Source organism: Salvia miltiorrhiza, chromosome 1 (genome assembly GCF_028751815.1).
Source record: "Salvia miltiorrhiza cultivar Shanhuang (shh) chromosome 1, IMPLAD_Smil_shh, whole genome shotgun sequence".
Lineage (NCBI taxonomy): Eukaryota > Viridiplantae > Streptophyta > Magnoliopsida > Lamiales > Lamiaceae > Salvia > Salvia miltiorrhiza.
Window position 1 is genome coordinate 44,860,601 of NC_080387.1, and position 25,532 is coordinate 44,886,132.

The 25,532-nt window shown below is 36.2% G+C and overlaps 5 protein-coding genes and 1 long non-coding RNA gene across 15 annotated transcripts; 2 read left to right on the top strand and 4 right to left on the bottom strand.

The window, feature by feature from the left end:
• The first annotated feature begins 2,751 nt into the window (after positions 1–2,751).
• Positions 2,752–6,343, top strand: LOC130985530 (uncharacterized). 4 transcript variants are annotated; one of them, XM_057908572.1, is made up of 5 exons: positions 2,752–3,261; positions 3,419–3,450; positions 3,526–4,965; positions 5,119–5,233; positions 5,577–6,343. In XM_057908572.1, the coding sequence occupies exons 3-5, from the start codon at positions 3,535–3,537 to the stop codon at positions 6,206–6,208; spliced, it is 2,178 nt and encodes a 725-aa protein (XP_057764555.1). In that variant the 5' UTR covers positions 2,752–3,261; positions 3,419–3,450; positions 3,526–3,534; the 3' UTR covers positions 6,209–6,343. The 4 variants fall into 4 exon arrangements, with proteins under 4 accessions (XP_057764555.1, XP_057764533.1, XP_057764540.1 ...); XM_057908550.1 differs by having other exon boundaries at positions 2,753–3,261; positions 3,440–4,965; XM_057908557.1 differs by lacking the exon at positions 3,419–3,450 and having other exon boundaries at positions 2,753–3,261.
• A 1,396-nt stretch (positions 6,344–7,739) lies between these two features.
• Positions 7,740–10,008, top strand: LOC130985553 (rho guanine nucleotide exchange factor 8-like). Its single transcript, XM_057908583.1, has 6 exons — positions 7,740–8,024; positions 8,096–8,212; positions 8,295–8,524; positions 8,604–8,870; positions 8,948–9,268; positions 9,351–10,008. The coding sequence occupies exons 1-6, from the start codon at positions 7,937–7,939 to the stop codon at positions 9,693–9,695; spliced, it is 1,368 nt and encodes a 455-aa protein (XP_057764566.1). The 5' UTR covers positions 7,740–7,936; the 3' UTR covers positions 9,696–10,008.
• Positions 9,900–11,719, bottom strand: LOC130985562 (probable protein ABIL1). Of its 2 annotated transcripts, none has more exons than XM_057908606.1 (8): positions 11,513–11,719; positions 11,327–11,409; positions 11,087–11,234; positions 10,881–10,980; positions 10,761–10,797; positions 10,512–10,669; positions 10,339–10,400; positions 9,900–10,246 (listed from the first exon to the last, which is right to left on the bottom strand). In XM_057908606.1, the coding sequence occupies exons 1-8, from the start codon at positions 11,585–11,587 to the stop codon at positions 10,145–10,147; spliced, it is 765 nt and encodes a 254-aa protein (XP_057764589.1). In that variant the 5' UTR covers positions 11,588–11,719; the 3' UTR covers positions 9,900–10,144. The 2 variants fall into 2 exon arrangements, with proteins under 2 accessions (XP_057764589.1, XP_057764579.1); XM_057908596.1 differs by having other exon boundaries at positions 10,761–10,800; positions 11,513–11,717.
• A 291-nt stretch (positions 11,720–12,010) lies between these two features.
• Positions 12,011–15,466, bottom strand: LOC130985571 (proteinaceous RNase P 1, chloroplastic/mitochondrial-like). 2 transcript variants are annotated; one of them, XM_057908617.1, is made up of 7 exons: positions 13,785–15,466; positions 13,607–13,696; positions 13,323–13,504; positions 13,101–13,221; positions 12,808–12,876; positions 12,450–12,579; positions 12,011–12,332 (listed from the first exon to the last, which is right to left on the bottom strand). In XM_057908617.1, the coding sequence occupies exons 1-7, from the start codon at positions 15,294–15,296 to the stop codon at positions 12,154–12,156; spliced, it is 2,283 nt and encodes a 760-aa protein (XP_057764600.1). In that variant the 5' UTR covers positions 15,297–15,466; the 3' UTR covers positions 12,011–12,153. The 2 variants fall into 2 exon arrangements, 1 of the variants encoding a protein (XP_057764600.1); XR_009088999.1 differs by lacking the exon at positions 12,011–12,332 and having other exon boundaries at positions 12,451–12,579; positions 13,101–13,204; positions 13,785–15,356.
• A 1,432-nt stretch (positions 15,467–16,898) lies between these two features.
• LOC130985583 (protein FAR1-RELATED SEQUENCE 5-like) lies at positions 16,899–21,688 on the bottom strand. Of its 5 annotated transcripts, none has more exons than XR_009089028.1 (4): positions 21,122–21,688; positions 19,929–20,473; positions 17,463–17,587; positions 16,899–17,379 (listed from the first exon to the last, which is right to left on the bottom strand). XR_009089028.1 is itself a non-coding variant. In XM_057908651.1 (4 exons), the coding sequence occupies exons 1-3, from the start codon at positions 21,216–21,218 to the stop codon at positions 17,522–17,524; spliced, it is 708 nt and encodes a 235-aa protein (XP_057764634.1). In that variant the 5' UTR covers positions 21,219–21,688; the 3' UTR covers positions 16,899–17,379; positions 17,484–17,521. The 5 variants fall into 5 exon arrangements, 4 of the variants coding, with proteins under 4 accessions (XP_057764634.1, XP_057764625.1, XP_057764615.1 ...); XM_057908651.1 differs by having other exon boundaries at positions 17,484–17,587; XM_057908642.1 differs by lacking the exon at positions 17,463–17,587 and adding an exon at positions 20,539–20,636 and having other exon boundaries at positions 21,122–21,605.
• Positions 21,689–22,699: 1,011 nt separating this feature from the next.
• Positions 22,700–23,526, bottom strand: LOC130985598 (uncharacterized). Its single transcript, XR_009089029.1, has 2 exons — positions 23,383–23,526; positions 22,700–23,057 (listed from the first exon to the last, which is right to left on the bottom strand). It is a non-coding gene; the product is annotated as an uncharacterized LOC130985598 (long non-coding RNA).
• Between the last annotated feature and the right edge of the window lie 2,006 nt (positions 23,527–25,532).

Below are 25,532 nucleotides of genomic sequence, written 5' to 3' on the forward strand. Positions count from 1 at the left end.
AAAAAACAAGAAAATTACTAGTATTTATACTCAAGTTTCTCTTGGCATATTATACACGCGCAGTAATAGTGGATGACTATCACATTTTGCAAGTGGCTAAAATTTGAGAAAATAAGTTAAATCTAAGAGAATAAAAAAATAAATAAATAAACAAGGTGATGTAAAAGTTGGATGCAAAAATTCCAAAGTTCTTTGGATAAAGTTGAATACAAATTCCAACTTGGAAATGATTAAAAAAACTGACGAAGTGCCGACCCAGAGACTTTAGTATTATGATATTTTTGAACCAGTTAAATAATGATATCCAAAAAATAAGTAAAAGAGTATTAAAAAAAAAATCGCATGCAATATTACAAATTTTACTATCTCTATAAATGATCATGTAATAACTAATCCATAACTCGTCATATTTGATGAGAACTCGTTTGAATAATAAAGAGGTAATTATATTTTAATAATATTGATCGTGGTAGAACATCACATTAATTTTTTTTGATAAATATATAATATTAAATAAAAAAATTAAAAAAGGCCGTGCCACAGGGAAACATCACATTAACTAGAATAATAAGACTAGTATAATTCAATTATTCAAAGTCGTTTACAATTTAAACATGTGCACATGGTTCACGTTTAACAATATTCACTAATTATTTGAATTTATTTGTATTTATTTATTAATATAATTTGTTGGGATAATTGGACATTTTCCACAATAACAATTAAACATTATAAAGTAAATATTAATAATAAATAAACATATAACAAAAAGTTTAAAATTAAAAATTAAAGAAAAATCATGGAGGCATGTCAATTAATGTTTAGATCCGTTTTGAAAATGATTTTAATGCTCATTCTCGTCCCAAATCCTCTGGAGTATGGAAAAATGGTGTGGTCAACACTATATTTAATTATATTTTTTTTACTCAAAATAGAAAACGAGCCTATTCTAACGAAATGTTCGAAAATGGAAACAAACTTATTTTAATGGGATATGAAAAATATTATTTTCTTGATATTTTATTAATTTAGGACTTGAAATAAACTCTGTATGTAGGGTTTGAATAATTGAAACACTTATTTAAGGTTTGAAATTGAAAGTAGTATCTTAATTTTTGTTATTCTCATTAAATGTTTTTAAATTAGAAAACTACATGTCAACTAAAAAGAATCAAATATGGGCTGTTGAGTCTTAGAATGATTCTTCACCCCTCGATATCCCACGGGCTCGTTTGATACAAGGTATGAAATAAGGTGCGATATGTTTGATTGAGATATTTTTTTATTATTAATATCATGTTTAATACTCCCTCCGTCCCAGCTTTTAGTATCCAACTTTCCTTTTTTTGTCGTCCCACATTTTAGTATCCATTTCTATTTTTAGTAAAAGCAGGTGGGGCCCTTACTCTACTTTAATTATTTTAACTCTCACATAAAATGTGGACCCTTATTCCACTCACAACACATCAATCACTTTATTAAAATCCATGCCGTTCTCAACTGGATACCAAAAGCCGGGACGGAGGGAGTAAAATATATTAAAATATTCGTAAAATATAATATATTGTTTGATATGATGTATTAAAATTATATAAAATTATTGTTAATAATCATAATTAAAATTTGGGGTAAATATCACAAAAACCCCTGAAGTATACCCGCTTTATCAAAAATACCCTGAAACTTTCAAAATGTTCTCTAAACCCTCAAACTATTAGATTTTTATCAAACATATCCCGCATTTATTTTCCGATCACCAAAAACGTGATGTGGCTCGCCGGATGCCACAATGTAATTTATATTCTTTTTTTTAAATGCAATGGAAAAAACGACTTCATTTCGTACCATATTATTTAAAAAAAAATCACTCTGAAATTTAAAATTGACTCCTATCGTGTTTGAAATTCATGCTAATAACCTAGAATAAGGGATAAACACGGTAGAATATGGTACAAAACGAAGTCGTTTTTTCCATGTCATTTAAAAAAAATAGAATATAAATTACATTGTGGCATCCGGCGAGCCACATCACGTTTTTGGTAACTGAAAAATAAATGCGGGATATAATTGATAAAAACCTGATAGTTTGAGGGTTTAGAGAACATTTCGAAAGTTTCAGGGTATTTTTGATAAAATGAGTATAGTTCAGAAATTTTCATGATATTTACCCTTAAAATTTGTATTATATATACCACGGAAATGGTATACAAAATCCCTTAAATTAGTATAATATTTTTAAATTTTTAAGTCATAAATATATTATACACCCTAATTACTTTTAACAAACGTGTGATAGTATTTTCCTATTGATAGTTCCACTAATCGTTTTTTTTTACTTTTCCATTTTTACAAAATCATCAAATCGCCGGTATTCTTCTTTTAAAAGGGGATCAAATAGTCGGTATTTTGTACAAATCATTATTCAAAAGCTCTGGTCATCAAATCGAGTGGCATGAAAACTAAGTTATCGAGATTTTGAACTGGAAATTAAGAAAGTCCAGCCCCCAGCAACCCCTTTTTTTTATGCCGACGTCCCTATCTGCATCTATAGTCTATATAAATACCATGCCTATTATTTCTACAAATTTATACTAGTAAAGATCTGATTCAACATAATTCAGTAAACAACAAAGAAATTCCACAGGAGAATACTAATTGCACAGCCGTGGTACATGTACATGGGCTTCTCCATTAAAAATGTCTGTTGTTTACACCTTTTTTTCTCCATCCAAATCCAAAAAGAAAATAACAAGGGGACCCCTACCATTCAACTTGAAGATTTGGCCTTTTGGTAGCACTCAATTCCCAAAAATGACAAAACATCATCTTCTGCTCCCAATTATTGATTACTACTAAACTAATCACTCATTGCAGAATATGGTACTAAACAATGCAATTAAATGAAAACGGATCCCCATTATTCAAAAACCAAGAAAAGATTCTCTCTCCCACGAACCCAAAATCTGTGTAGTAATAATCAAACTAATTCGTGAAGATAAAAATAAAAATAAAGGTGCAAGATTTCGCCACCCATAATTATGGTTTGCGTGGATCTCAGGTCACTCATTAAAACCCAATCTACAATGCCGGTGACCCTTAACTGAAAATCGTTCACCAGTCTCTCTCACTTTCTTGCTTTCTTCACATACACAGAGGTGTGTGTGTTTCAAGAATTGATTCTGGGCATCATTTCTTGCCGTTTTTTGATAGCTTCGAAAAATGGTTTCTACGCAGCGCTGAGAAAGATCGGAGGCCCTACAGGTATCAACCGCAAAGATTCTCTCTCTCTCTCTCTCTCAGAGGAAGCAGAAGTTTTTTTTAGTTGAGTTTTGACATTATTCGAAAGCATCAAAAATCTGAATTACAAGATTTAAATAAAGCTTTGTCCTTGTCTCTTTCTTCCATGTATGGACGGCAGCTTATTTATCACTCTTTACAGTGTTGCAAGATGTGAGTTTCACTTCCACATGTCAATTCTTGCATTCGGCTAAGAAGTTTGACTCTTTCAATCTCACAAAATTGTAGCTCAGAAATATGCCTCAAGACAGCCTAAGATCCGTTGTTTACCGATCCTTCGTCACGTGTGACGACCCCAAAGGCGTGGCCGACTGTAATAAGACGATCAGAAAATCCAAGAAAACCCAACAAAAAATCAAGAAAACGTCACCACACGGCGAGGAGGAGTTGTGTTTTCAAGTGATGGAGGTCTCCCGAGGCGCAGAGAGGCTCAACCAAGTGGCGGATAGGCCTTCGTCGGAGCATATCGCCACCGACTTGTTGAGAGGCGCTCTGCATCTGCGCCACTCTCTAGTCATGCTCGGGAAATTGCACAAGGCCTCCGACTTCATCGCCACCAAGCATAAGGAGAAGAGGCCTCTTGATTTAGCAGTCAATGGTGGTGGTGGTGATGATGATAAACCCAGAGTCTCTGCATCCAGAGATTGCTATGATGAGCTGAGGGAAGTGATAAGGGAGAGCTTCGCTAGGCAGAATCTGTTGCCTAAAGAGAAACTAGTTTGTGATGTTGACAGGAAGCACTCTGAGTTGTGTGTGGACTTGCCGTCTTCTAGCTCCAGCCAGGCCTCGTCATCGTCGTTGCTCCTCTCCCGTTCCTCGGGGTGCTCGCCATCCTACAGCGTTCGGCATGAGAGGACCAAGCAGGGCTCCTCCAACTTGATCGCCAAGCTCATGGGGCTGGAGGAGGTGCCTTATGCAGCTAGGGAGGAGGGGATTCCATTTAGGAGGAGCCCTTTGCTTGATATTGATCTGCCCAGGCCTAACAAGCCTCAATTCATGGTGCAGAAGACAGTTAGAGAGAGGAGAACGTTGGAAGAGATCATTGAGACAATGCAGTTTAAAGGGATTTTGGGGAGAAAGTCTGTAGATGGATCTAATGCATTGTTCTTGAGGAAAGACTTGGCTGCTAATAGCCCACCTATTGTGATCATGAAGCCTCTTCATGATCACTGCATCAATGGAGGGGAGCACATGATCAAGAGTAAGCAAATGCCAAGAAAGATGAGGGAAGAAGAGCTTCCACCTACACCACAGTTGAAGGATTCTGCAGCAGACCGATCTTCAAAACAGAAGCTCGATAGAAGCAAGGAAGGGAAAGTTCGAGTGAGGCCGCCAGTCAAGAAAGCAGCACTAGATAGCCTGTCTACGACGAAGATGAAACAACCAAAGCCTCCGCTTCCACAAATGCAGAAGAAAGAAGCTCCTAGAATAAGGAAACCTGCAGATGCTAAGCCTCAAATTAAGCCTAATAAAACTCAAGACTTGGCCAAACTTGCCACATTGAAGCATACCAAGACTGTGAGAGGAAACAATGTCTCTAAAACTCAGGTTGCAAGAGGAAAGGTTTCGGCCGTGGATAAAGGCATGAAACCAACGTCTCTTAGTCGAACTGTAACAAAGAAGAGTCATCGCAGAGGTGAATCCAACAGCAAGCCCTCATCACCTCTAGTAAGTTTTAGTGATGATCATCATTCAATCTTAGCATTTAGGTAGTTATATCAATGAAGTTTTGTAGTCTGCATAGTAGAAGTATCTAGTCACCATCTTAGCTATGCTATTCTTCTTGAAAATATACTAAGCTAACATCATGAATAAATGCAGGTTGAAAATGCACAAAGTAAAGGCAATGCAATCAGTATTGAAACTAAGTCTTTGGTGAAGAATACAGAACCAGAACAAACTACTGGGGAGGTGGCTAAAGCTTATTATATGCCTGGTAAATTACTAAATCCAATCAATGGAACTTTTCTTAATGCTTTTTTGTTTCTACTAGAAATGTACCTTATTTTGAAAATCATAGTATGCTATCTGTTGTACAAGTAACTATCATATCCTTCAAAAAATTGTGTAAATCTGTCTGTCATTCTATTCATGCACAAAACTCATGGATTTCTTCTCAAAATTCACTTCTGAATTTCTTCAGATGCAGTGAAAATATGAAATCCATATGTGGTTTTCTCTCTCTGTGTGATAGAAAGTAGCAACTCTGTATTGCAATGATTTTTCTGATGCATCTAAAACTCAATAGTTTTGTATGACAATTCTCTATTTCAAAACAGATAATTCAACGAATGCAGCAAGTTCTCCTAGTGATGCTTCGGGGCTAATAACCAAGGATGATCCTGATCACATTGAAGACGACAGTTGCGTTCCAAGTGTTGATTCAGATGAGATCAAAGGCTGCAAAAGCATGATGAACTCAAGATATTTACTCCTAAGCAGTGCTTCATTTCTCAATCATATAGAGGAGCTCTTCGACACAGGGACTCATGACTCTACGGTCTTCCAAACAGATAGCGAGTTGCTTCATGATTCACTTCTCCTCGACTGTGCAAAAGAGATACTGGAGCGTAAGAGCCTGAGTAACAGGAGCACGAGAAATCCGTGGTCACAAAACCTCTTGAGAAGGCCAAAATACCATCTATCTATGGAGCAGTTGGTAGAGGAGATTTCTGATACCATTGAAGATCTGCAAAACTACAGTAAATATTGTGGCGATGTAGTTGTTGCAGACAGCATATACCCGATGCTGGACAGAGACCTAAGGCGGAACGAGGAGGTGACGGGGGCTTGGGATTCGGGTTGGAGGAAGGGATATGCAATGGAAGCAGTTGATGAAGTGATGCATGATTTAGAAGAGCAAGTTTTGAGTGAAATAGTAGCTGATGTGATTATACAAATTATGCAATAACTTTATAGAGTTTTTTGGTCTTAAATTTTTCATCAGATTATAATCTGTATATATCCAGACACAACATTTAGATGTAGAGAGTTCTGTTGTACTAACTGCTTCATTCATTCTACAATTGATAACACACTTTGGTCACTCCGATTTCCTTTATTTCAATACTCTAAATTCTGAGCAAATCAAAAAATTCCTAACAATCTTGCAACTTAATTTCTTGATCTTGACAGAGAAGAGATGGTTAGTTTTTTAATTAAATTTAAAAAACTAATTACTCTCTCCCTTCCATTATCATTGTCTCATTTGCCATTTTGAATTGTCTCATCACCATAAAAGACAATGACTAATCCTTAAAGAAGTGTGAATTCTACCATTTTCAACCAGTTTACTCATTCGTAATTATTGTGCCCAAAAAATTTGGATCAATAATAATGGAACGATAGGAGTATTAAATTTAAGGTTAATAAATTTCATTTAGAGATTTAATAAATTGTAAATGCGATTGATAAACTCAAACTGGAAATTATTAAACCATGATTAAAACTCTAATTAATCCATAATTAGTCATTAACTATCAATTACTATTATTAATTGTAATTCATTAATAATTAATTAATGCTAATAATTAACTAATGATTGCCTTGCCGACGGCCGCACGATGGTTTTGGAGTTTATATATATTATCTCTACAAGCTACGTATTATTGTATCGTAACTGCACACCTATCTTACATGTACTATTTCAGAATAATATCTTACATGTACTATTTATAACTATATATTTTACTAATTGCTAATATATTTAAAACATATACTAACAATTCAAATTTTATAAACATTATATTTTATTATATTATATTAGAAAATCATATTATATTAGAAAAATCGGGGTCAAATTCAAATTTTATGATTGTCGTAGACAAATAGCACATGAAATTCAATTCATGGTTTTGTTACATTGCTATTCCTCAACAACACATTATGAATCATTCAACCTTTTGAAAGCAAAGTAACATGACTCATGCATATTACAATCCAAACTTATTCAATGTGTTGACTACCAATTTATAAATGTGAATATTTCATTTAGGATTGTATATCACCACTTTCCTTTCAAGCAGACCCAATATTAGTGAAAGTTATCTTATGGCAATACACAATGAATTCTATTACACAAATTAATTCAAACCTTTTAATGATTTGACTCCCAAATCATACATGTAGATATTTTTCGAAAATGTTGAGGATATAAGATAATTTGAAATCGTGTTCAAAATGTGGAGGACATAAATACATATACCATGTAACAAATAAACCAATAAGCATTTAGTTAGATAAAACATTATCGGAATGCAACTTCCATTTCATATGTTAGTATGTTGAAGGAGAGTTGACTCCATCTATGCTTTCCCGGGCTTTTTGTAAGGCGTTGAAATTGCAATTCTCTCTCTCTCTCCATTATTCATTCATTCCGCTAATTTCTTCTTTCTTACCATATATACATGCATCCCACGTCCCATTACCGTCCCATTATATTTTTATTTTTTAGGAAAAATAGATTAAAGAAACGAGGTCCAACAATCATCTCTATTTTTGTCAACCAGAGAATATAGGGAAAAAACCTTTTTGGCAGTTGAATTCACCGCCTTAACAAAGAGGTTTTTCGGTGGTTTCATTCTCCCTCTTGCTGTAAACTCTTGCTACATTTCTCTCTCTCTCATTCCTCTTCCAAAAGATGCCTGATGATACGAATTCAGTCGATCAACACAACGGGAGTGGAGAAGAGATGCAAATCAAGAATGAATCTGCAGCTGAGCCTTCAGGTATCTGTTATTGCAAGGATTTGGAAGTTTGATTTATGCCATGTGTTTAGTCTCTTCATTGTTTGGTTTAGATATGGATTTGATGAAGGAGAAATTTTCGAAGTTGCTTCTCGGGGAAGACATGTCGGGTGGTGGAAAGGGCGTTTCTTCTGCATTGGCCTTGTCCAATGCCATCACCAATCTTGCTGGTAAGATTAATTATGAGATCAATTTGAACTTGTTCGAAAATGTAGATGATCGTGATAATTTAGTTCGTCGAAACCTTTGCAGCTTCTGTTTTTGGGGAGCAGTCGAGGTTAGAGCCAATGTCTGCAACGAGGAAGGAGAGGTGGAAAAAGGAAATCGAGTGGCTTGTCTCAATCACGGATTACATAGTCGAATTCGTCCCTTCTCAGCAGAAAACAAAGGATGGTTCGAATATGGAGATAATGGTGACACAGCAGCGGAGAGACCTTCTCCTAAGCATCCCCGCCTTGCGCAAGCTCGACACAATGCTTCTTGTAAGACACCTTGATTTAATGTTCTGTTTTGGTTGTGTTTATGGCTACCCTTATACATGGAATGGTGATGATTGAGCAGGGCATCCTTGATAACTTCGAGGGCGAGCAAGAGTTCAAGTATGTGTCAAGAGACGCGGATGAGTCCCAGAGAGGGGTGCAGAGGAGCGACAAATGGTGGCTACCTACTGTCAAGGTTCCCCCCAGTGGCCTATCAGAAGAGTCGCGGAGGTTTCTGCAGAAGCAGCAGGAGGCGGTAAATCAAGTGTTGAAGGCATCCATGGCTATAAATTCTCAAGCTCTTAGTGATATGGACATCCCTGAGAGCTACATTGAGTCCCTACCTAAGGTCTATAATGTTTATCAATTTTTAATGAAGTTGTTGATTAGGCCAAGGAACTGATTTTGATGTTGGTGATGTTGTAGAATGGGAGAGAAAGTCTTGGTGAATCACTCTACAGAAGCATTACAGATGAACACTTTGATCCGTTGCAGTTCCTTTCGGCCTTGGACTTGCCATCTGAGCACAAGATTCTTGATTTGAAGAATAGGATTGAGGCTTGTGTTGTGATATGGAGGAGGAAGATGATCCATAAAGACGCCAAGTCTTCATGGGGTCCGGCTATAAGCTTGGAGAAGAGAGAGATTTTCGAGGACCGAGCACAGACTGTTCTACTCCTGCTCAAGCAGAAATTCCCAGGGATTCCCCAGTCCTCACTTGAGATAAGCAAAATCCAATGCAATCAAGTATGGTTTTGGTTTTTATTTGTAGCACATTTTGTGTTGAACCTAAATATTTTTGCTTACTGTGTTTTTTCCTTGTGAATAGGATGTGGGGCTGTCGATTTTGGAGAGCTATTCTAGGGTGCTGGAATCCTTGGCCAACACGGTGATGTCTCGTATCAAGGATGTTCTGTATGCCAACTCTCATGCAGAGAGCCACTCCGAGGATTCCACACCATCACTGAGATTGAGCTCTGCTGCAGAGTCGACTGCATCTCTCACGCTTTCTGATTTCATAAGCTGGGATTCGGAGCCTTCTGAGGCAGAAACCGGGAAGAGATGCAGCAAGGATGAAGAGGAAAAGATCATACGCGAACTTGCTACCATCAAGAGGTTTTCTTACATCGATAAGGTTGAGATGGGCGGTATCAGAAGCCCAGCTCGCGGTTAGAGCAACTAAGATGCAGATAGATGCTGTGAATGGGAAGAGTGGAATGCAAGAACAATAGAGAAAGTTACATTCAATAATATAAAATACTCAAAATGTCTGAGGTGTTGTAGATTGAATTAGTTTAACAAGATTTCCTCTTCCTTCCATTTTTGGAGAGGGAAGTTTTCCCAATCTGCTTGTGTATTACTACATTCTAACTCAGCATTAAACTGGAGCACAATTTGTTCATTGCAATAGTATTCATTGATTGTTGGCTTCTAATATATCTATATGTAATGCTTTTTTGATCTAATAAAATCATGATATTCATTGCATATAGTTTCTACCTTAGATGCAAGTGAAAACAGTGTCTTATCTATCTCTTATACTCCTACATCATAAATTACATAAGAAGCCAATCCATATCTCCACAGTTGCAGGCTTAAAAACCTCATTAATTCTCCAAATACTTATGCAAGAAGCCGTTTTCCACGCCTAATAAGCGCTGCAATGTCCTTGCTCTGCATCATGGCTTTCCAATTTATCGCGCCACGTTTAAGCTTCCCAACCTCCTGCAATAACCAAAGATAGTTTCTATAAATAGGCCGATTTTCGCCCCACGTCAAAATCATCATCAGATGACAAAAAGGGGAATTAATCCAACCTGAAACTGGAAAACTAAGTTGTTGGTTTTTGGCAACACTGATAGGCCATCATCATCATCCACTGTCAATCAAAGGGATGGAACTGTCAAAAACCTTTTCTTCCTATATTCACACACACACACACACACACACAGAAACGACGTCGTGCTTCTCAAAATCTGAAGTTCCATACGAATTTTGTAGTTTGTGAATGAGTTGAGTGGTACAGGAACCACATTCTTTTTCTTCATCTCAGTACTGCTTGAACTCTCAACCACAGAAGATGAGTTGCAATTAAACAACAACTCCATTGCTTCTTCATTCTTTGCATCAATGCACCTTTTTGAATAGCTACCAGCAATACAAATAAGGTATAAAATACTACTAACTTTTATACATTAATCAAAACTCAGCTAAAAAGGGAGCATGCTTAATTAGATACCGTGATACATCACTCCAAACTGTCGAATCTTTCGAAGCTGCTGATGAACAAGAAAAGAGGGCATCATATATATCTATTTGAATCAATATCAAGATCTGAAGATCCAAAATTTATTATTACGTGGCGAAACGTATCGACGGTGATATCTTGGAAAATCAGCACCCCACTGAAATCTTGGCACAGAAATTCTGTAGGAGTAAATCTGGCACGTCCCAATTCTCTGTTTTACACCATCAACAGCAACAACTTTATGCAATAAAGATTTAGAAAACATTTACTCCATTTTTACTTTTTTTTGGATGCATGAAATCATAGTATTAACTAACCTGTTTGAGGCTCTCGATTTTACCTTCAGTTTGAGAAAGTGAATCGGTCTTAGAAATGCAGCATTCAAGATTTGCTGAAATGGTTCCTAGATGATCCACCACTACCACTACGGCCCGGGACACGTACTCTTTCGTCGTCTCAAGAATTCTGCATTCAATGAAAATTAATTATACCAAAACTTCAAATTCATGCCATAAATCACTGACATTATTTATTTTTTTGTAAGAATTGAGATATACTGAGTCTTGTCTTGGGAGCTCAAGAAAGCTGTTTTGCAGTAATCAGCAGCCTGGTAGAGCTGAGAGCTGAAGTTCCTTAGCTCCTGCACCAAGAATTCACACTATAACATATGTATATTGCAAATTAATTATGAAATCATATAAAATATGATAAACGACATGCAAATATTTAAAAATACGACTGACTTTGAGAGATTTGTGGAACTGTGCTACGTCATCAACCACGGCTTCGGAATCCTCCTCCACCATTTTCTCATCCATTTTTCTTTGCTGATTCAGAAACTGAAAATAGACTCTGTTGCACCTTCATATTTATTTAAATATGCTGAAATATTTTTTTTGTTTTTTTTGGACAATTTGATCAGTGCTTTGAGTCTCGTGAGTAGTCCTTGTATAAGTTTGTCTGCAAATCACACAGAATTGAGGAGGGATTTTTGTCGTGTAGAATGAAAAAGTAGCTTTTCTTACCTATTATCAACATCAACGATTTCATCATATATAATATATTGTCAACAAATGAGTCAACGGATTTTGGCACCTTAGAAACAAACAACACAAATAACAACAATAATGCTTCACAACGGCCCGTGATTCAGTTGGCTGTCGATTCTTCACGTGCAACGGTAAGAGAAATACCTTCTTAATTTCTTTCTTCTTTTATTCAAAAATTAAATAAAATTCAAGTAACAAAAAACAATGATCATTTCACTTGTAAGAATAAGTGCTGCTTTCATTTACATACTTGATTTAGAAAATGTAGCAGAAAATTGATCTCTCAATCTGTACAAAGAGGCTACCAATCTAGATCGCATTGCTACACTCCCTACTTATATTTGAAAATCGATGGGGCAAGCACCGCGTTGCTCTGCAGCTTCAAGTAGTCGAACAACTGAAGCATGATTCTTTGTCAATGCAGCATTCGAGCTTGGTTCATGCTTGCGCTTTCCAGTTAACAGAGATTCGACCAGATTTCTCGTTCCCATCTGCTGGCGGGAGATTTGTGCTTCTGCCAATGTATCAACATTTTGGTTTGAGATGCAAATGTTGAATGATGAAACAAGAAATGAGACAAAGGATTCCATTAATGCAATATTAAATAGGAACAAACCAATTGATTACTTACCTTTTTGTAAATGTGAAGAATCTTGATTGTTCAAGCTTGAGTTCCCACGAGAACAGCATAACCATATTCTTTCATCCTCATTTTCAACCTCGGATGCAATAGGCACATGCCAGTGGCCTTTCTCTGTTTCCTATCAGGTTGGCAATATCCAAATAAAATCGAAAAAATCTCAATTCGTTATTGTCTTCAATAAACAGAATGTTGCAAATCTAACCTAACTTGAAACAACTTGAGGTAGAGCATTAAGGCCATTCTATATACTCCCCGAAACCCAAACTACGGCAGCATGCAGTAACCTAGAGCGTTTTTAAGATAGTCGAGGATGCATCAATAAGATCCAGTTATGTGAAACGCCAACCTGTATAACAACAGAACACGGAGGTGGCATACGGAACACTGGACCAGATTCAGCAAAGGTGAAACGAACCTACAAGTACGAAATAAGAAGACACAGTCAAGGTAAAGTGTGAAAAAATGAATCATGTTCCTTAATTGATAAAGATGGCAAGAACTAGCAGATTTCAATAGATTACACCACTTCAAGTTCATACAAATGCAAAAGTTCCTTGTCATATATTTTAGATCAAGTCGAAATGTGTCATTCTTGAGAAAACAAATAGCTGCAGCACTTAGATGCTAAGAGCTCATCACCTGATGCCTTTCTTTCCATTTTGGGAAAAAATCATTGCCTAGAAGTTGAAACAGGTGATCTCTCATCTCGTCGTTGGTCACAAGTAAGCATCTGCACTTTATAGCTGCATACAACCAGTACCTGAATAACAAATTCTTTGGTAATGAAACTAAAACCAAAATACACTACACAAATCAGATACATAAGTTAAAAAAAAAATACTATATCATATCCATTGTTACCAATCATCATTTGATCCAGTTGGTGTTGCATAGAGAGCGTCAGCATTCCTCCACTTATCAATCAATGATCTATTAAAAGGCTCATCCATCTTCTCCCCTGTAATTCGCCTATTATGCAATACGATAAGAGGAAATTTCTTCGAAGGAAGCATCTGGCGGATTCCATTCACAACTAAATTTACCTAGTAACAAAATGATCAACTATTTATATAGACAACAAAAACAAACATGATGCACATGAAATATTTCCTCATTACTACATCTATGCAGCAAAGCAAACTTACCTTAGATGGCTTAAACTTTCTTTGGCTGTAAAGGCCGACGTTTGCAGCATCCACCACTGCTTCGAAAGGTCCATAATAGTCAAGCCACTTCTGCAGGGCATAAACATTTCATTTCAATAGACTAGCACCACGTACATATAAGCATGAAAAACAATATATGCAATCAACTCAACATTACTTGAAACTTCTCAAAACTCGAATTTCTCTCTCTCTGTGCAGCTATGGATGCCACAGATTTCGCAAAGTTTTCAGTTTCTATTGGATCAAGGTCTATTGTAACTAATTTCTCGCCACAACACTTGCATATTCCATCAGAACCAACACGACTACGCGACACTCTCCATTTCCCTTTACCCAACCAGCCACTCCCATGCCAGCCACCACCACCATTCTCCATTGCTTGCATGATCAATTCTTGATCCCATTTTCTTTTCCCCACCCGTGAAGCCACCTTGCTAGTAAACCACTTCTCAATCGAATCCGCTGTACTAGGTGAGACCTGCCTCACACTTGTCCTAAGCTTATGCAATATGTAATACACCTTATCACTTTTCCCAGCTTCTATGCTTGCTCTAAGAAGGGCTTCTAGCTCAGGCTCCTCTGGATAAACCCCGTTTTCAAGCATGTGTTTCTCAACCTCAAATGCATTCTCAACATCTCCATTGTTGCAGAAAATAGCTAGAGCAGGGCCATATGATCTTAGCCTAGGGTTTATGCCATATTCTTTCATTTGTTTCACAATATCAAATGCCATCTCACCATCACCTAAAGCCATAGCCATTCTTGCTACAGATGTAAATGTTGCTTCATTCATTGGGACTTTCTCCAACCCCATTTCCTTATATATCTCAAATCCCTTTTCAAGTGCAACCCTTTTCATATCTTCACTCACTTGAATTTCGTCACTTGTACTATTCGAATTCTCAGCAGCTTTCCTCATAGATTGAACCAAACTATCTAAACTCAGTCCACTAACATCACGAGAGCCATCAACACAACTACTTAAATCCTCATCACTAAAGCCACCTCGACAATTCACCATTTCAACAATATCACTCAACGATTGAGAACTCTCCCGGTCGCCGGAGCTCAAGCTCCGGCCACGGGTGCCGCTCTTTGCAGGCTGCACCACACCAGCAGCCGCAGAAGAGCAGAGATAGAGAAGAACAGCATAATGGTACTGCCCAATTGGGATGCCTTCCTTCCTCGCCAAATCATAGAGCTTAATGGCAGCAACAACATCACCCATTTTGGAGCAACTGTCCAATCCAATCCGCAGCATATTTCCCGGTTGATCAGCTTTGGATTTCTTGATCCTCTTCTCTTTCTGCTCCACATTGTCTCCATTTCTAACACCACCCTCCTTTGGTCCTCTCAAATTGCCATCTTTCCTTCTCTTAGAATTCGAATACCTATCCTTTAGTATGACTCTTCGCTCAGCAGGTTTTTTTCCAGTATCAGCCCTTTTGGTTGTATCAGAGAAAGAAGAAAGGCCAGAAAGAAAATCAGCATCTCGAGCAGAATCAAGGGATAACGCCGTTTCGGGACGAGCGGCGAGGCGTACGTTAGGTGGAGTTATGAGTGGGAGTTTTGAAGGAGAAGGAGAAGAATGATGGAATGGGAAAGTGTTGAGAGAGAAATTAGAGAGGTGGAGTTGCAGAGGTTTGTACGTGGAAGAAAAGGAGGCCATTTGTGGCCCTTGAGAAAAGCTCGCAACTAATGTTTATGGATTCATCTTATCGTATTGGATTCTGTGAAAAATACCAACATACTAATGTTTTTCTAAATTCACTTCTGCAGTTGTACATCTTGGGCAGTTATTTTGGCGCTGAGTGAGTTTACACTTTTAATTTGGTGTGTGACAGATTTTAATGAGGTATCACAATATATCATTTCAAATAAATAAATATAATATCTTATGCATTTCAGTATTTCTTCAACACATACACATGTTATAATTCGAAAACACTAAACTTCGCTGTTCAATTCTTTTAATAATTAATCGGAGCATGTTAATATGAAACATTTAATTCAATAAGATCTCTAAAGTACCTCCTCCTACTTCATTTAATGTGTGTGTGTTTTTTTTTTTTTTTTTAACTTCACCGTGTTTTTTTAGTTAAATGTTACGATTTCAGTTCTTCATCTTAAAACTAGAAACCTTTGCTTGAAAATTAACGATGCATGTATCATTCTACTAGTGTCGAAAAATAATTTATTAAATTCAAGCCTTTTTTTTTGGAATGACAAGAATACAATTTCACTCTAGCCAAGATAGCTCTTCCAAATAAGCCGCGCGCAATACATAAGTTTGGTAGTTCCCTCGTCTAGAGTGAATTCAAGTTGGCGTGAATGTTTTGTAAAGTATCGCACAAACCAATCCTCTACCTCACCCAACAAGTTAAAATATATATGCATCTCTTGAGCAACAAAGAACCAACAATAAAACCCAGAAATTCTTCCATAAAAGATAACTAGCCTCACAATTCCACCATCTTTCTTGATTTGATTAGTGATGAGACAGCCAATTGAGATTCTCAGACCTTAAAGAATTACTCGAGAGAACAAGTAAGGTTTCCTAGTACACTCCCATGAAGCCGACATCTCGAAATCATAACATTCCATGCACAACAAGAACAAATTCTATAGCTATTCCTTTTTTGCTTTTCCCTTCAAAGTTTTGGACAATAATAATGTTAGATGGAAAAGAAGTGATCTGGACAACTAAAAACTTACTTTAGTTGATATTCTGAAGGTCGTGTGAAGAAAGACAATTATTCCTAATCTTTCTTTTTTGAGTTGGATTGTTCAAAGAATTGACTTGAGTGACTAACCAAGACCAGCAAAAATCCCATTCTCTAATACACGTATTGATGTTTTTTTTAGAGGAATACACGTATTGATGTTAATAAAATAAGTTTCTGAATTAGAAAAAAAAAATCCAAACAATTATTAATAATATTCACATAAATAACAAGTATTTCAAATGTATTTATATCACTTCAAGCATACCGTCCCTCAAATGATTATCCATTTTGTTGATTGAGGGTCTGTTGGTAAAATAAAGGTCTCACTTTTATTGTGAGTGGTTTATGTGAATCGGATCAAAAATAAAATATAAGTACTCATTTAAGAGATAGAGGGGGTAACATTTAATTTTCATATAAATTTCTGCAAAGTCAGAGAAAATGACAATTCACACTTTCAGTCAAATCCTGCAACAATTTCAAATAATTAAATTTGCAACCAAGGCTTACTTTGGTCGAGAGATTATGAGAAGTAAAGAACAAAATGATCAAAAGCCATTAATATTTTTCACTGAGGATTTTCTTCCTCAAAAAATCTTACCATCAGTTTTAATGGACGCTACAGAGATTGTAGCGTCCATTAAAAACTACACCTACTATAATGTGCATATATACAAATAAACAACAGATCAACACCTATTGAAATGTTCTTCTTACAACAATGGGGCCCTTCTAGAGTTAGCTTCACTAAAACAACTATTTGCAACCAATCTTATCCATGGCATTACGCAATTTTTCTGATGAAGAACAACTCTACAACTTCTTCCGATCTTCAGATTCCAACTCCTCGACGTTGTTCAGAACTTTCTGAATCTTATTCGACAAGGACTGGTTATGATCTTCAATGTGCCCAACAATCATATGTAGTTGCCGCTTGTATGTAGCAGCTAACTTTTCAGAAGTTTCAGCACGATTTTTGGCAATGGCTAGTTGTAAAGATAGTTCCCGAATTTTATCGTGTTCACTCTGCACAAACATGATAGCACAACAAGATTAAATGTCAATGAAAATGAAGATGACAGGAAATTAGAGTTTATGGATCCCTTTACAGAATATAGTGTTTGACAAACTTGAAACAACATCAGAATTTTCAGACAGTAGCTCCAGCCTAGCAGCTCATATCCAAGAAGCATCGTATCAAACCAAATGATAATATGAAGTAGATTCTTGAACACTGCAATTTATCATCAAAAAGCATTTCCATGTAAGTTTGATTTGATTTTGATGACGAATTGTAAATTCTTTTCCATTGCAAGAAGTGACTTTTAGCGAGAATTAGAGATGCTATGTTAGTATTTGTTATCTATATTTACTTTCTCTTTTTAGTTCCTCTCCTATATTCATTTAACTCCTCCTAGTTAATCATACCCTCCATCCACAATGGTTCTTTGACATCTGCTTTGGATAAAACGCTGCAAACAAGATTTTCCAAGATGTGTCTTAAGTGAAGTGGACGCCCAAAGCCAGCTGATAATAGTGTAAATGAGCAAGACACGTGCATGGCTCAATGGATTGAAGATAATCAGCATAAAAATCAGCACGTAGTGTTGATTTCTGAAGACAAGAGAGTGAGATCAAGTGTGTGTGAGGTTACAATCTATTACTCTTAGCAACTTTGCTCTCACACACTTCATTAAAATTTACGGTGCTTTATAAATTAGCATTATCAGCAGAATCACTATCTGTTACTATTTGTTTGTTTCATTCCACAAGAAGAGATACATACCAAGTTTGCTCCAGACCCTGTTCTACCAATCAAGAATTAAGAGGGTTTATTTATAGCATATTACTTTGTCTGCTTCATAAGAGACATTTTGAAAGGAATTATGAGTCCCTCAACCACTAATCTGCTGGGAAATTTTGAATCAGAAGCAAGCTATTCAAGAGAATTGCAATTTCATGAAACAAAATGTAGATTTTTGTTTAAACTTGGGGAAAATGAGCATCCACAGAGAGATCAATGTCAAATGTGCAATGGAGGTGCTGTACGCACTGAATTATTGTTCAATGGACAAGTTCAAGTCTGAAAGGAACTACAATCTTATAGACGTGAACATTCGGCAGAAGTTGTATGGCCAAGTAAAGAACCCCTTTCAGGAGGAAATGAATGCAACTATATACTAATATCTACAATGAAGTTTAGAAATCGCTAATAACCATAACTAGTGTACTCCAATTCAGCGATCAATAAGATAATCCTCAGGAGTCAGGACATTCTAATCTCTTCTTTGTTCTTTTGGTTACCACTTCGTCTTTCCACTTCATTTTTTGCTACATTTTCTTGAATAAATTTCATATGATGAAGTGTCATATTACCATACGATGTTATGTATTCACCACATATGATCCATCTAGAGGTACTATAGTAACAATAATAACTGACACTATCATGATGGTAGCTTCACCATATACCATTCCCTGACATTCATTTATTTATTTCTCATTTTCTTCAGCTATACTTCATTACTGTTGTTTTGATGTCCTGTGAGGAGGTCCATAGTTTAGATTGGATCATCTCATTAAGCACTGTCCTTATTCTCAAAAATAGAGGCCTAGTGTTATGAAGAACTTGGGGATTGTGTGGGTTTTGGCAGTCTGCCGTTACTTTATTCTTAACAAACCTTGGCAGATTTGTAAGCAAGAGACACAAAGTTTCATGGGGTGTAATTCTGCCAACTTTGTGTTGGTTTCTCTGGGAAAAGAAAAATGTTAAGGAAGTGCTGGATAGGGTTCAACTTGAGGTTGCACGGTGGGTTTCAGAACATAGATCTTTCATGGATTTCTTTGTATGTGGCTGATACTAATAGACTTTGGAATAGCTTTATCTAGATCAGTTTTATTCCGCTTTGGATTCCTTATCCCTTTTTAGTTCATTCCCTTTCTCATTGATAAGATTTTCTTTTTGAAGGGTTCTTTAACTCATTTTTGTTCTATTGTGAGCCTCATCCCTCTGTTCTTAATTCCCTTCCTCATTAACAATATTTTCTTTTGGTTTCTTATCCCAAGAAACAAAAAGAAAATGAAAAAAGGGGTTAAAAAACTCTTCATGGATAGAAGGTGGTATTGTCTGCACTTGCCACATGATCATAACACAATCTCCTTAACCTTCATGGATAGAAGGTGGTATTGTCTGAACTTGCCACATCAATAACACAATCTCCTTTCTTTTATACACTGCATGCGATAATTATGGAAAAACTTCATAGAACTCTCTTCCTCAGATGAAGACCAGATAGATTCACTTACAACTCTAACAAAAGTATAATAACACCAATGGTTATGCTTATCTAAAACCCATATTACATACAATATACTTAGTTAACTTCCTTAGGGTGACGTATCGGCAATTTCTCATTTTATGCCATCATAAACCACTCAGTACGCATGTCTAAAGAAGTTTTAAGGGAGGTAAAGATACAAGGTATCTAATTAATTTCCATGGTAAAAACTTATTTCATTGCAATGAAGAACACATTACTGAGAATGAAAGCATGAGCAAGGGACGCAATACTCACCAGTGATTCTAGAGCACCGCCACTTCCATAAACATTTGCAGCCAAAATAGCTTGGCCAGATTTCACCAAGGGCTTTGCATATGGCGGGGCCATTTCATGATTATGCTCCTTTACAAACCTGGAAACCTTCCATTGGCCACTATCATCACAAATGAAAGATATCATTGCTCTGCATCCTGTTCTTGTTTCCGGCTTTTTGTAACCAACACCATTGGTATCTGCTTTATCATCTTTAACCCCTTCCTTTGAGCAGCAGTAAGTTTTTGATCTTACCCTTTTGGTTCCCATAAAATAGTATTGCTTTCCCCTACGTACATTAAAACCCATGGCAGTCGCATAATCACAGTACAGCATGTATGCTTCTTCCTCACTGTACACGACTTGCTCCAATAATTTCTTTTCCAACTCCAAAATATGACCTTCATCTTGCCCCTCATTCCCATCAACGACTTCTCCAACAGAACGTGGCAGTGCAACTCCTTCTTCATCACTATCTCCACAGGCAGCTCCGTGGAGTTCCAGGTCGAATCCAGAATTTTCCATCTCTGTGAAGTACAACAATCTAAGTGTTAATAAACCAGCCTCTGTCAGCAAGGCAGAATATACAGACATTCTGAGCTCATAATAAGACGTTGTGATGACGACATAAAACTCAGAATCATGCCACTTGATCCACGTACAGAGAAATTCAATAAGTGGAACCTCCGGCTACACCAAAAACACATTAGTAAAATCAAATCTGCGATTGAAATTTTATAACCACAATATTTTTAGAATAATGCGCGTCAAGAAAATCATTCTTGATTACTTGTTAATGTAAGAAGAAAGGGCTTTACAGCATAATTGATAATATCAGCGCCGGATATATTTTTTATATTCATGACGAGATGTTCCATGGCATTTGTGTAAAACGTAAACACCATATCATGAAAGCAGCAATCTCTGTTGATAATATACATTAACGAAATGGATTCGGAGATAACAAAATATGAACAATTTTAGAATCAACTCTTTAAACAAAGTAGGGACACACATCACGAAATTTGCAGAAACATTTTTCGTTTTGTCTTAAAAGAAGTTTGAAGAACCTATTTTTCTTACCTATCCAGGATTAGCTTCCATGTGTTAGGCGATCAATTCATTGAGAAAAAAAGCAATAAAGACCAAAACAAGAGTGGAATAGAGAAATTGACCTGCAATTGAAGGAGGGGCGTGGTTTACCAAGGCGACGGCGGACGTGGTGGCGGCAGGGACGGCGGAGGCGGAATTTGAAAGTAATTTTGGGTGCATGATCTGCAGCTGATGGGCTCTATGGACCGGGTCTACCTAATTATCTCTTATTTGGGAATTTTCTCTTTATTTTTATCCCTTTTCCCGATGGAAGTGGAAGGACAATTATGTCAATATTATTATCATCATTTATTTATGCATCCAAAATAAATGTAATTTTTTCCGTCAAAAAATAATAATAATGTAATTTTCGAGCTCTCCAACTCAATTATTGACTTATTGTATTTATCTATTAAAATGTTCATTCAACTTAGATCTTTGTGATTGAAGGTTTATTTTCATTTATTATTGGGTTAATAGCTAAAAAATACACGAATTATTATCGAATTTGTGTTTTGCACATAACCTTAAAAAATAGCTTCAAAATACATCACATTTTGATTTAATTGCAATTTGCACATGCAGTGATCATCCCTTAAATTCTAAAAGACGTGTCTCCCGGAATTTGTAGACGTGGACGCACCGGCGATCATGTAAAACGACGTCATTTTGTCAAACTTTTTAAATATAAAAAATTAAAAATTAAAAAAAAAGAAAAAAACGTTGCTGCCAAAAAAAAACTCTAGGATCGCCAAGTCCCCTCCGCCACTCACCTGTTGTTTCATGCCCCCCCCGCCCCTGCCCCCACCATTGGCTGCAGGGAAAACGGTGGTGGTTGGCGGATGACATCAGCAAGAGCGAGTTCGGATCGTTCTGCTTCAGCAAATTGAAGATCGACTCGGCATGCGATTGCTGCTCGTTGGCGGATGACATCAAAAGAGAGATTAAGGTTTCTAAGGGCGCTTGGTCCGGCCCAGAATTGCCATCAGGTGCACCTGCTGGAGCCGAGTTGACTCGGCATCCATCGCACTGAGTCGCGGTAATTCAGACTTAGTTTAATTAAAATTGAATAAAACGTCGAAACGAAGTCGTTATGAACGTGTGTCATGCCAGCGTGTAAAAAATGTCATGCATCATGCCATGTAATGTTAAATAATGTCCACGTCATGGTCGATCAAACTTATTCGTAATCGAAACTTGCAATTAAATCAAAAGGTGATATATTGCAGAACTATTTTTTAAGGTCATGTGCAAAATGCAAATTCGGTGGTAGTTCGTGTATTTTTCGGCTATTAACCCTTTACTATTTAAGGATTCTTTTTTGAATCTTTCTATAAATAGAAGATCTAACAAAAATATTTAAATATCTTTAAAGATATTCAAATTGAGATAACAAAAATATAAAATATCCACTACCAAAAAAATAATCACACTTATTATTTTATCCTGGAAGCCCAACAAATAGTATAAGATTTGGTTGTGAATTTGATTTTTAAAATTCGAATCCACAACTAAAAATAATCCTAGTTGTAAATTCTAGTTTTAAAATTTAAATTTCAACCCATTTATATTTGAGTTGTGAATTTTATTTTAGAACTCGAAATCACAACTAACCTATATTCGAGTTGTAAATTCATCGTGAATTTAAAACTAATTGTGAATTTAAGAACAAATATAATACAAACTCAATTAAATCACATTTAATTACAGGAAATGGAGTTATTTTAAATGTTAAATTTGAATATCGATAACAAAACAATACTTAATATAACAAAATCATATAACTTGATATATCAATACTCAAAACGTCATATTTTTCATTGAGATATTCTGTCGAACAATCGGCGGACGTTCTTATTCTTCTATTTACACCACTGAGGCCAACACCACTCCCTCCGCATATGGGTGAGCAGCGGTCGGACCCTGACGGGCCCGAACGACGATCTGACGGACCGAACCCAAACATCAATCCAATTCGATCCGGATTTATTCTGCCGAAATTTAAAAATTGTATTTTCCCTGTTTTACACTCTATTTAGTTGCCTTAGTTTTTACATTAATCCCATAACACTCACACTATCAAGCTTCCTTGGTTCCATGCCATTTAGCAAAGGAAGAAGCTAATCCAAATATTTATTATTTATGCTTAAAGATGTGGTTAAGAGAGACTGAATCACAATTGCATTCAATATAACAAAGAATAGCTCAAGAATTGAGAACTCACACATTTATATTCAAGACATAATATCAAATTATTAATGCAAGTTAGCAGGATAGAGAAGAGCAGGTTGCCAAATGAAATGATCTCCAAAAGAATAAAAAGAGAGTTAAAAATTTTGCTCACCCCTACCGCCGTAGACGGCGACTCCACCGACTTTCGGGGTGACGAAAGTGAATACTGCGAGTCTGCGAGGCTGGAGCCGAGGGTGGAAGAGAAAAATGGGTGGATGAGAGAGAGAGAGAGAAAAGAAGAACAGTAAAAAGAGAGTTAAAATTTTTGGCAAATGAATAAAATATGGGCAATGATATAATTTTACATATAAATTTATTATTTTTTTTAAAACTTTTTTACCTCAATAGATGGGAGTGCTTGTTAATTTTGTTATATTAGAATTGATAGTTTTATGTATTGACTAAAAACATTGTCTTCTTTGCTATGTAAAATTAATTTTAAATAATTATTGTATGATCTCATATTGGATTGTACATAATAGAGGAGGAAAACGTATTTTAATTTCCAGTATGATCTCAATTTGATTTTTCAATATCATTAGCATTTGAATTTGAATTTAAATTTTTTAGCATAATTATATTAATTTTTTTAATTATATTAAATTAATTGAAGTTAAATATAAATACAAAAATTTTATATATATGAGATCATATATGAGATCATATCATGATCCAATATGAGATCAATACGTTTTGAATAAAACGTATTGAATAATTATTGTATGATCTCATATTGGATCTCATATTTTTAAAATTTTTGTATTTATATTTAACTTCAATTAATTTAATATAATTAAAAAAATTAATATAATTATGCTAAAAAATTTAAATTCAAATTCAAATGCTAATGATATTGAAAAATCAAATTGGTACAACACACAACTAGATATATAAATACACACAACATATTAAGTTAAACACGAAATGAAAGTACACATAAAACTTAGTCAAATCACTAATCGCCACTGAATTGTGTCCACACGTACTCAATCAAGTCGGATCAAAAGTTGATGATGTGATTTTTTTTTTTAAAACACCCAAAGGGTAAGGGGTTAGGCAAACCCCCAACCAGTAAATAAACATCAATCAATATTTCATACATGATGTTGCTCAAAAGTGATAACGCCTAACAGAAACAACAAGGAAAAAAATAAATCAAACTGACAAAAGAAACACATAAACGTAGCCCAAAAGTGACTATAGCCAGGAGGTACGAAAGGAGAAAAATGACAAACCAAAGCAAACTAACTATCATCATGAAATCTGAACCAAAAGTTAGGATAACAAAGCTGGTCCATCCTAACCAGCGCAAGAAAATGACGAGGCGCAAAGAAGCAATCGAAAGCAGTTAAAACTGGGACCTGATGCCCTCTCCTCGCCATAAAATCAGCAGGCTGATTCCCCTAACAATGGATGTGAGTGAAATGAAACCACCGATGCTGAATAAGTTGTCAGATCCAGACGTATGACGGATACTAGCATAACCGTGATGCTCAACAGACATGAGCAGAACGATCACAGCAGCATCCAACTCAACCCAGATGCGAGCTAAAAAGGTAATAGCCAGCCAAAGACCCTCGAGCAGAGCAAATAACTCAGCCTCAAAACTGAAAGAAGCATCACAGGGGGTGCAAAAAGCAGTAAGCAGGGCTCCAGTATGATCACGAACAAGTCCTCCACTAGCACCATGTTGAGTCTACTTATCGTAAGATCCATCAGTGTTCAACTTCACCCATGAGGGTTCCGGGGGAAACCAGCGAATCATAGTGGAGCGAAGGATCCTCCTTAGCGGGGGAGCTGGCAGCATGAAGTCAATCTGGGGGTCACATCCTCGCCAATGTGTATTGATGAGAGTCCTTGCCGCAATAAAAATATGAAGATGATGAGTAACCTGTGAAATCACATGAATAGCACGAAAAGAAATAGCCTTTTGTTTACAGCTATTCATCTCCGTCCAAAGAAACCATATGAAGACGAAGTTGGTGATCTGATTTCTTGTCACATACTTTAACAACTCTCATGAGGTACTTGTTGAATACTCACGATAGCTAATTTTCTAGCAATATAAATCGCAGCTAAAACGACATAATTGTAGCATAAAAAGTAAATCAAATATCGTATCCACGAAAACTGATAAATCGAAAACACAATGAATAGTTTAATATAATACTCAATAAATATTGAAGCGAAAAATCAAGGTGAGGCAATTAACTCAAGCTAGACAAACATAAAATAAATGCAAATAAATCAGAGATACGACGT